Genomic DNA, 11738 nt, shown 5'->3' on the forward strand with positions numbered 1-11738 from the left:
CCTAGAGGTATGTCTCAAGACCCAACTTCACAATTTCCTCAATATTCATATCCTGTACAAAATACATATATTGCTCCTATGCCATGGTAGGTTTGGCCTCCTCAATAATCTCCAACCAACCTCATCAACAACGTTGGCAAGGATAGGATTATGCTAACAAACCTCCATATAATTGCTAGCAACCTTATCAACAGTTGCTATATCCTCAAAAATCATACTAACAACAACCTCCTTTTTAGTAGTTCCAATGACCTCAAAATCCCTATGTCTAACGACATTTTTTGGTACCACAAATAGCTGAACCTAAGAAACTCTAATTGCCTTCTAACCAACCTCAACCTACAGCTACATAATTACCAACCCAACCAGTGGAAAATCCCAATGCTAAAGTGGAAAAACCTGTGTATAATATAAAGGGAGTAACACTTCCTATTTGTGCAATTGTTTGTATTGATAATATTCACTTAAGGTTAAGAAATTTCTTAAAGAAAGAATCGCATGTTATTATAGAAGAACAAGAAGAAGAGATTGAAAATTTTTCAAATAAATATGGAACATTTAAAAGCATAGAAAAATTAAAAAAATATAGAAACATCTAAATACCCAGAACCTCAACGTAATCAACCGTTAGCTACTAAATCACCTCTTTTTCCGGAGAGGTTAATTATTTAAAATACAATAATCCCTCTAAAGCATGACTTCTTAGATAAATTAAAGAATCTATTTGTTAAAATTCCTTTGTTGCGAGCTATTAAATAAATACCAATTTATGCAAAAGCAATCAAGGAATCATGTTTAAAAAAATATAAAAAATAAAATCCAACAACAATACATGTCATTGGTCATTTGAGACCTAGCGCACGCACTCCCTGCTACTGCCGCCTGCAACTGATTGATGCGCGCGAGCCCGCCTGCTCTCCCTTTGGATCGTTTCGCAACTGCTCAGATGGCCCCTCCGGAGGCTCCACCGGAGGAGGCAGCTCAACAACAAGCTTTTTCTGCATTAATAAACTCCTTACCACCCCAACGAGCTCGCCCTGCGACTTCCAAGTTCGTTAAAAAAATTGATGAGTTACAGGAAGTTTCTCTTCCCCCTACTTTGCCCAGAATGGCAGCTCTTGCTCTGGCGGAAAAGGGACTGATAGGGCAATTTACAGGTCTTTGGCCCTCACCAAAAACTGTTCAGAGGTGGGTGGAAAGGAACTGGACAGATAAAATTCAAGGGAAAATTTCCATTAGATTCTGCGGGAAGGGATACTTCACTTTTCACTTTGAGACAAAGGAAGACAAGGATTTGATATTTCGCAATGGCCCTTACTTCATGGATTCCAGAGGTCTGTACTTAAACAAGTGGACGCTGGACTTCGACCCAGAGCTAGATATCCCTAATGCAGTTCCTGTTTGGGTTCGTCTCCCTCATCTCCCATTACATTGCTGGGGAGATGAATCAATGCGCGCCATTGGAAATGCGGTCGGAAAATACATTGACAGGAGCGAGCCAAGAGATAACATGCAGGCATGTGCCCGTATCTGTGTCGAGGTCGATCTGGGTAAAGGTCTTCCAGAAGCCATCAAGCTCAAAGTTGACGACTGGTCGCACATTCAGCAACTCGACTATGAGCAGATCCCCTTCAAATGTAAGGTATGTCACGAGTACGGTCATTTTGCTAACCGCTGCACTAAGCTTTCTAATGTTGATAATAATACGCAAGAAGAGCAATGGGAAGTGGTCAAAAAGAAAAAATCAGTCCCTAGCCCCAAACTGCCTAATGAAGCTGGACCCTCCACTCGTCCCCCTCCCTCCTCTCATAACCCTTCCCCCCCGCCCTCGTCCCCTCTTCCTTCCTCTCCTCATCTGCCCCAATCCTCTGACATGATGAAACCTCCTCCATCCTCTCCCTCCTCCAACCCCTTCCACGTCCTCTCCCTCCCCGAAGATGATCCTACCCCATTGATTCATTCTGAACCCCCCTCTTCCCCTCATTCTATGACCATTCCCTCCCACCTATTATCAGATCCCCTCCCTCCTAGAATTACTCGTAGCAACTCCAAGGATCAGGGATCCTCTCTAGATGGTCAAAAGAAGCCGGGAAGAAAGACTTCCAAACAGCACAGGGATGAGAACGCACAAAAAGATATAGCTCTAGGACTCCAGAACCCTATAGAATCTTACATTCAGGGCACAAAAGATCAAGAAACAGCAAGCAGAGACAAGGGAGGCAGAGCACCTCCTCGAATCACAGTTTCGAAATGATTAAAATCCTTTCTTGGAACAGCAGGGGGCTTGGGCACCCTTCCAAAACCAACGCCCTAAAAGATCTTATAACTCAGGAGAAACCATCCATTATCTTATTACAGGAAACAAAACAAAGAGAGTCAGAAATCAAAAAAATTATTGATCGCCATAAGTATTATAAAGGAAGTACTTGTGAAGCCAGAGGGGCCTCTGGCGGAATTACTACCATCTGGAGTCAAGAAGAGTGGACTAGTGAAGATGAACTAACAGAACATCATTGGATAAAGACAGTGCTGAGGAACAACATGAGCAAACAGCAGATTGTCATATTTAATGTTTATGCCCCTAACCACTACAGGGACAAAGAAGTTTGCTGGGATTCTCTCAGTAAAAACATAATGGAAGAGGACAGCAGCAACATCATCTTAGGAGGCGATTTCAACTTAATTCTACATGCCAATGAAAAGCGTGGGGGAAGCTTTATGCCAGATCCATTCAGAAATCAGCTGGAAGACATAATGCAAAACGGTGACCTGATAGATATCATTCCAAAAAACTGAAAATATACATGGAGTAACCACAGATTGGGCAGCAGCAATATAATGGAGAGACTGGATCGTTTCCTGGTTAATATCTCCTTTCTCTCATCCTTTTTAGTTGTCAACTCTTCCATTTTTCCCTTTGCAGTTTCAGATCACTACCCAATTACGTTAGCCATGGATATGCACTGCCCCCTCGGGCCTCTTCCATTCAAATATAATCACATATGGAGCGATTACCAAGCAGCTAGAAATATCATCCAGCAAACCTGGGGTCAACATATTGAAGGATCCCCAGGCTTTATATGGGAGAACAAGTTAAGGAATGTGCAAAAAGCGCTCAAAAATTGGGCCAAAACGCAATACAATGAACCTGAAGAAAAAAAACGTGAGCTGAAGTCTAAAATTGAAGACCTCCAATGCGTAATAGAACAACAGGAGTACTGTCAGAATGCAAAGGTTCAAGAAGAAAAACTTTACAATCAATTGTGCAGGCTCAAAAGAGAGGAGGAGGAAAAATGGCGCATAAAGTCTAGGCAAATCTGGTTGAAAAGCGGAGATAAGAATACCTCCTTTTTTCACAAACAAGCCACTGCACGGCAAATCAAAAATAACATAACAGTCATTGTAGACAGTGCAGGGACTCAACATAATGAACAAGCAGATATCAAAAGGGCTGCCTCAGACCATTTCAAGGAGCTCTTAACTGAAACAGGGGAGGAAGAACTATATGATGACCTCCTGCAGCACCTGCCAACCAAGGTCACAGCAGATATAAACAAAAATTTGATAGAAGAGATAAAAGAGAAAGAAATACTAGAAGCAATTTGGAGCCTTCAGCCTCACAAGGCACCTGGACCAGATGGATTCCCAATATGCTTTTATAGAGAATATTGGAATTTGATAAAAAAGGATCTCATCAAATACTTCAAGTGGATTCAGCGAAAAGGCAAAATAGGAGGTTATACAAACTCTACTCATCTGGCCCTCATTCCAAAGGAGAACCGCCCTTCCAATTTCTCCCGCTTCAGGCCAATATCATTATGCAACACTTCCTACAAAATCTTCACTAAAATCTTGGCCTCACGCCTCAAACCCCTCTTACCGATGCTAATTTCTGAAAATCAAGGAGGCTTTATGGCTAATAGACAAATCTCAGACTCTATTCTCTTGGTCCAGGAAGCCATACACTCAAGCCATTCAAGGAATGAAAAAGGCTTTATTTTGAAATTAGACTTGGCCAATGCCTTTGACAGGGTAAGGCATTCTTTCCTCTTTGCGGTTCTCCAGAAAATGGGCTTCTCTCCCTTCTTTCTTAACATCATAAGAGCCTGTATCTCTGGCCCATGGATTGCTCCCCTTATCAACGGTAGACCTGGACCCTCCTTCCAATCCTCAAGAGGATTAAGACAAGGCTGCCCCTTATCTCCATACCTTTTTATATTAATGGCAGAATCATTCAGCTGTGTGCTTGATCATAAGAGGCAGGCAGGCCTCATCACTGGCATTAAATTTGAAGATGGCACAAAAAATATCAACCATTCTCAATTTGCTGACGATACTCTATTGCTAGGCGGGGCGACCACCATTATAGCTCGAAGATTTAAATCCTTGCTAGATAAATTCATGAGATACTCAGGGGGTCAGATTAACCATCTCAAAAGTTGCATTTATGGATGGAATGCTTCAGTTCAAACGATCCACAGTATTGCTAACATTTTTGGTGTCCCTTGTAAGTTAAACTGGGACTATTTCAGTTACTTGGGTATGCTGGTGAGTATAGGGAATGCAAAGGCAGATGTCTGGGATCTAACCTTAGACAAAATGAAAAGAAAAGTTCAGAAATGGGGAACTTCATGGCTCAATCCAGCTGGGCGACTGGTGCTTCTTAAATCGGGTCTCTCCTCTCTCCCCCTCTATCAATTTTCCCTGGCTCAAGCTCCAACATCCTTCCTTCGCAAAATGGACAGTGTTCTCAGATTCTTTCTCTGGCAGGGAGGGAAGAACGAGAAGAAAAAGTTCAACCTAGTGGGGTGGAAACAAGTCATCCAAACTCAAGAGAAAGGAGGCCTTGGCATTAGATCTCCAACACTCATGAATTTAGCCTTTGGTGGAAAAATGATATGGAGACTTATGGAAAATCAAACAGCCTGGTGGAAAAATGTCTTGGAGGCAAAATACCTCAATCAGCCAAGGTTGCATCTGCTTACGACTGAGATCCCCAACAGAAATTGTACAAAGATCTGGAAGCTTTGTAAAAAAGTCATTGCATTCATGGCGCAAAATGTTTCCAAAGTGCCAAAAGGAGGTATGAATGTCAACATCGGCTCTGATAAAATCATGGGAAACCCACCCATCAACAGCCTCCCAGGTATGGATTCCATAATTCTCTATTTCCAAAGTAAAGGTATATGTAACTTAGGTCAAATCTCTCAATGGGATGCAATAACCCATGTTTGGATGCGGTGGAAATTTCCTCCCATTCCTCATCATCTCAAAGGCAGCTTTGACATTTTTTGCAATCATCTGCATAGTATTGCGCCCACCTTCAAAAATGACAAGGATGATTTTAGATGGGACCCTACAGGAACCAGTTATTCAATCAAAGCAGGCTATGACTACTTAAGCAGCAAGGAACACCCAACGCCAGCATGGACACACTGGAAGATTTTAAAGAAAGCAGAAGCAATTCCAAAGATTAAATTCTTCATGTGGACTCTCTTGAAAGGAAAAATTCTCACTGCAGAGAATCTCAAAAAAAGAGGCATTGTTGGACCCTCCAGATGCCCTAACTGCAAAGAAGCAGAGGAGTCCATACAACATCTTTTCATCTCCTGTCCCTTTGCAGTTTCATGTTGGATTAGCATCAACCCTTCCGTGCCTTCCATTTGGAACTCTCAACACTCCATCGACGAAGCTCTAAATAACTGGAAAAGGAACTACCCTTGGCAATCCATGAAGCATAACCCAGCTAAAAGAGTGTGGGACGCCCTCCCATTTGCTCTTTTATGGAGGATTTGGATTGCTCGGAACAGCATGATTTTTAGAGACAAAGAGACCTCGATCAGGCACCTTTCCATCAAGGCAAAAAGTCTGGAGACCGAAACTATAGCTTCCAAGATCTCCAAAAAAATTGATATCACTAGTCTCTGGACTGAGGAAAGAGATTTCATAAGAAATCTACTTGACAAGATCAGTATCCCTTCAACAGTGAAAATCTGCAGTAATCTGGGCAAAGCAAACAGTTTTAGTTGGAAAATTCGTTTAAAGCAGGACGAATTCACCAACTGGCTCCACTCAAGCAACTCTCATTCCTTATTTTTCGACGGAGCTTCTAAATCAAACCCAGGCGCTGCGGGAGCAGGGGGCATCATCTATAACCCCTCAGGTGATCCCTTAACCTCCTATGAATGGGGATTGGGAATCCTCTCTAACAACAGAGCCGAAGCTCTGGGGCTTTACCAAGGAATAATTCAATTACAGGCCCAGGGGATTAAAAAAGCCTTCATCTTTGGCGACTCCGCCATCATAATCAGCTTAATGAACAGCAGACGGCAAGCATCCAACATCTTTTTGCAACAAACCATCAGTCGATGTAAAAGCCTGATATCTCATGACCAGGAGTACCATTTCTACCACGTCCTCCGCTCCAACAATCAAGAAGCCGACAAAAGGGCCAGTCAAGCTTGCTCACGGCCTAAAGGAAGCATCCTATGCAACAATGAGGTCCTACATCAATTCATCCCATGATATCTATGACTGTTTCTAGCTGTTTTTTCCCATCGAACCGCGCTTCTGTAAAAGAGTACCCTGATCAAATCCGCAGCAAATCTAATGTATACTGTCGCAAATCGCTGACAATCCATTCGTATCTCACCGCAGGATATGCTGCTCCTCTGAACCTAAATTTTGTCTGCAACATCTGTGATCGCCCATGCCTCTACCACGTGATTCGATACTCCCCTAGACTTTGCCCGCCTATTATTTATCTCAGGAAGCCTCCCCTTCATTTGCAAGCTCCAATCTCCATGTTCGTTGCTTTCCTCGCCTCTTCTGCAGTGGCTATCAGTTGGCTATTGATCTCTATTATTGGTCTCGCCTCCTTCTTCAGGCTCCCTAATGCCCGACCCCTCCTAATCGCTTTATTAAGATCGGTCTCTTTGCCTCTCTGCTCCCCTGTTCTGGTCATTAGCGCTTCCGATTGCCCGGTCTCAGCTTCTGAAACCAAGTCTGATATCTCCCTCAGACCTGTTCCCAGTTTTGCCGCAACAGCTGGTGAGAGTCCTCTTCCAGCGCCGCTCCAGGCCAGCTTTGAAGTTTTTTTGATGGACAGAAGTGAGGATTGCCTGCACTGTCGTGATCTTCAAGCTGAACTTGAACAAGTCAGAATGCATCAGCGCCTTCTGGACGAAAAAATCGATGCTGCTACTAGGATTCTCACAGCCAAATATGAGGCCGATCTCAACCTCTTCCTTCACCGCATCTCTTCTCTGCAGGAGCAATTCAGCGCTCTTTCAAATACCTGTGCGCACATTCAGGAGTCTGTTGAGATTCTCAAGTTTATGATGGACAAGCTCAACGCCCCAAGCACCAGTTCCTCCAGTGCAAAAGTCGCAGAAGCTGACAGCCACCCGGAGGACTCCACTGCTCGGCAGATTAGTCACATAAGTATAGACTAGATGTACTGCAAAATCAGCTTGCTTTTGTCCCAATTTATCAGAATTTACACTTGTGCTAGAATTTTTCAATCGGTTTATAAAAGCATTCCAGTGATATGTCACAATGTAATTCAGCTGCAAGCTCTCACTGTGAGCTCTTCCAATGTAATTTCGGAGCTTAGTCTCCCCCTTCTTTTTTGAATACATCTAGCAACCGACTTTGTGAAAAAAAAAAAAAAAAAAAAAAACAATACATGTCATTGGTAATTTAGCTAGCGTAATATCAAAATTAATTAAAACAAAAAAGTATGGTTATCCAAGAATTCATATGGTTACAATTATGATTGACAATCTTCTAATACTAAATGCGTTGATTGACTTAGGTGCAACAATTAATGTAATGACAATAGACGCAATGAAATGCTTGAATTTAAACAATCTTCAACCAACAACTACAGTAATTCAACTAGTTGATAAATCAAGAATCAATCCAGAAGATTTAATATAATATTTAATAGTCTCCTTAGATTCTTGGGAATATCTAGTGGACTTCTTGGTTCTACAACCTAAATCCAATTTTGGTGGAAATCCCCTCATCCTCAGAATACCATGGTTAGCTACAATTGATGCATTCATTAGTTGTAAATCGGGACAAATGACAATTTCAAACAGGAATGAAAGTAAACAAATAATATTATATCCCCCTATTAAAAAAATTAAATGAATTAGAGCAATTATCATGGCTTGAAAAACTAACTCGAGAGAGGAAATAATTCAAGCAGTGTTTACTATGAATCAAGTTATTGATTTTAGGGATGCATCAAACAAAAAAACGTTTGATTATTTAATTTCTAATCATGAAATTGCAAAACAATTGAGAACGACTCATTATAGTTTGGAAAATAATTGAAAGTTACTTACAATTTTTCCTGTAAAATCAGTAGCTAATTCAAATACTATAATTGTTGAAATTGAACAGGGAAAAAATGTAAATATCACTTCCACATTAGAATCATTTCAAGAAAACCAACTGATTAAAATTTTATAGAAGTATTACATAGACATGAAGGGTATTCATCATAGCACATGTGTTCATCATATTTATTTAGAATAAAATGCAAAACCTATAAGGCAGCCTCAATGACAAATGAATCCAATGTTGTAGGTGATAGTAAAATAACTTTGAAAGTTACTAAAGGTAGATTTCAACTACCCTATCACTGAAAATCAGTGGGTTTCTCCCTTAATTGTGGTGCCCGAGAAAAATGGAAAATGGCGAATTTGTGTAGATTACAAAGAATTAAGAAAAACTACTCTTAAAGATCATTTCTCATTATCATTCATTAATAAAGCCCTAGATACCTCAGCTGGAAAGAAATATTTTTTTTCTCAAATGGATTCGGTGGCTACAATCAAATCAAAATAGCTTTAGAAGATTAGGACAAAACAACTTTCGCGTTTCCTTGGGGAATATATGCCTATAAGATATTACCCTTTGGTCTTTGTAATGCAAAGCTACATTCCAAAGAGAAAACTTGGACATCTTTGTTGATTTAATTCATGAATGCGTTTAAATTTATATGGATGACTTTTCTATATATGGAAATACTTGTGAAGAATATTTGGTTAATCTTGAAAAAGTTCTAAAAATATGAATAAAAACTAATTTGACCCTTAGCAATGAGAAATGTTTTATGTTATTAAGAGAAGGAATTGTTTGGGACACCATATATTTGTCGCAGAAATGAACATAGATGTTGCCAAAATTAAAGTCATTATTAGCTTGTCTAGTCAATCCAATCAATGAAAAGCCTGGAGTTTTTTGGGTTGTGTAGGGTATTATCATAGATTCGGAGAAATTTTTAGTAAGATAGCCTTGCTAATGTTTAAATTTGTCACTAAGGACACAAAATTTTACTAGAGTGGTAATTGCCAAATTACTTTTGAAACAATTAAAGAAAAGCTATCCACGACATTGGTCTCAAGAGGGCCTAACTAGTCTTTACCATTTCACATTTCTATAGATGCATCTGATATAGCAGTAGGGGAACCATTAAGTCAAAAAGAGAATCCTAAGACCTATGTCATTTACTTCATCAGTAAAAATTTAACCTATGTTGAGATCAATTCTATTGTTACTAGAAAAGAGATGTTGGTAGTTGTACATATAGTAAACAAGTTCCAACATTATGTTACTCATTACAAATTCTTTATCCATATGGATCATTGTGCCAATAAATATCTAATGAATAAACCAATTACCAATGGCAAGGTTACACAACGGTTGTTATTGTTACAGAAGTTTAACATCATTATAATCAATCATCCTTGAAAGGAAAATAAAGTAGCAGATTTTCTCTCACACCCTAACAACCCTAGAGAGATTGTTCTAGTTTTTGATAATTTTTCATACAAACATCTATTTTTCTATATTATTCAAAACACCATAGTTTACTGATGTGGAAAATTATTTGTCTTCAAGAAAGTTACCACCTCATTTTACTTCAAAAGAAAAAAATAAAATAGTTAAGCATGACACTAGATATAGTTGGATTAAAGGAAATCCTTTCTACACATGACTTGATTTTTTTATTAGACAATGTGTTAGAGAAGATGAAACATTTGATATTTTAAATATTTTCATAAGAAACACTATGGTGGCCATTTTTCTAACAAAAGAATTGCCTTTAAAATACTTAATCAAGGATATTATTAGTCATTCGTATTCAAATATGCAAGACAATATGTTTGAGGTTGTGATAGTCTTAAAAGGATGGGTTGACCAATAGTATCTGAGAAAATTTCCCTACAACCACAAGTTCTTCTAGAGCCATTTGAAAAATGGGCTTCAGATTTCACTGTTCAAATCATCCCTAAATCAAAAGGAAATATGTACATTCTAGTTTCGACTAGTTATGTTTCCAAATGGGAAAAGGCCAAAACATTAGCAAGATCTTCTCTGCAATCAGTGGTCAAATTTCTCTTTGAGAACATATTTTTCAAATTTAGATTCCCTCGAGAAATTTTCACCTACTAAGGAGCATAATTTTCCTACAAATTAGTACGAGAAATAGTGGAGAAATACAAGATCAAGCATAGGAAATCCACTCCTTATCACCTGCAAGACAATGGCCAAGTAGAGTCAACTGACAAAATTCTAGAAACAATCATGACTAAGATAGTCTAATTGCATAATAAGGACTGGGTGAATAGACTCCCAAAGGATTTGTTGGCATATTCAACAATTTGGAAAAGTGTTATTGTTTTTACTCCTTATGAACTGGAATTTGGTAAGCAAATTCTCCTTCTTATTAAATTCCACATCCAAACATACAAATTAGCAGTAGAACTAGGGTTAGATTTATTTGAAGCTCAAAAGGAAAGAATCATGCAACTAAATCATTTAGAAGAAATCATACAAGAAACATTGCAACATAATAAGATAATCCAACAACATAGATCAAAATGGAACTCATTAGAAAGTAGGAGTTCAAACTTGGTGATTAATATTTTCTCTTTAATTCCATATTTAAGGACTTCCGGGGGAAATTCACCACTCACTAGCTTGGCCCATATGAAGTAGAGGAAGTGTTTGACAATGGATCAATTAAGATCAAGACCATTAATGAGGACGAAGTATCGTTTACGGCTAATGTCCATATATTAAAGCTCTACAACAAACCCCCCCGTCGTGAAGACTTTATTTCCCTAATATTTTAGCAAGCTTAGATGCAGGTTGTTGGTATTGGTAGTAATACTCATACCCTTCCTCCATTTGGAAATTTAATTTTACCATAAAAATAAAAATAAAAAGAAAAATAAAAAATGTATGAAAAAAGAAAAAAAGAAAAAAAATTAGTTGTGAAATTTTAAGTTCCTGACACAACCTAAACTTAAATTTTAATCTGAAGACCAACAATTGGCTGATGAAAATACGGAATAAAAATATTTGTCTAGTGGTTTTTGTTTCAACGTTGTATGTACTCTACAATGACTATTAGATGATAGTTTCAGGGGAATACTATGGAAAAAGTTTTTCAAATTCTTGTATAGATATTTACTTTCAGAAGTTGCATATAAGTTCAAGAGAATGTTGTAAATAATATTTGTATGCATTACTATCATTGCATCCAAAGGTCCTAATCTTGTTCTACAACAAAAGTACTACCAACAATCTATTCATCTCCAAGGAAACTACTTCCATCTTTGAAAGAATTTTGTAAATGGCATAATAAAAATGGTCAAATTCTTTCAAAGCTCTAAAAGGAGATAGAATCATCGCCTTTTAAATACATATAAATCATC

At 38.7% G+C, this 11738-nt stretch overlaps 1 protein-coding gene across 1 annotated transcript; it reads left to right on the forward strand.

The window, feature by feature from the left end:
* The first annotated feature begins 2952 nt into the window (after positions 1–2952).
* On the forward strand, positions 2953–6525 carry LOC149219921 (uncharacterized). Its single transcript, XM_089386958.1, has one exon. The coding sequence runs from the start codon at positions 2953–2955 to the stop codon at positions 6523–6525; it is 3573 nt and encodes a 1190-aa protein (XP_089243084.1).
* Positions 6526–11738: the final 5213 nt, after the last annotated feature.

The sequence above is a fragment of the Pinus tabuliformis genome, chromosome Q (assembly GCF_031772625.1).
Source record: "Pinus tabuliformis cultivar Carrire ecotype Pingquan chromosome Q, CPIR1, whole genome shotgun sequence".
Lineage (NCBI taxonomy): Eukaryota > Viridiplantae > Streptophyta > Pinopsida > Pinales > Pinaceae > Pinus > Pinus tabuliformis.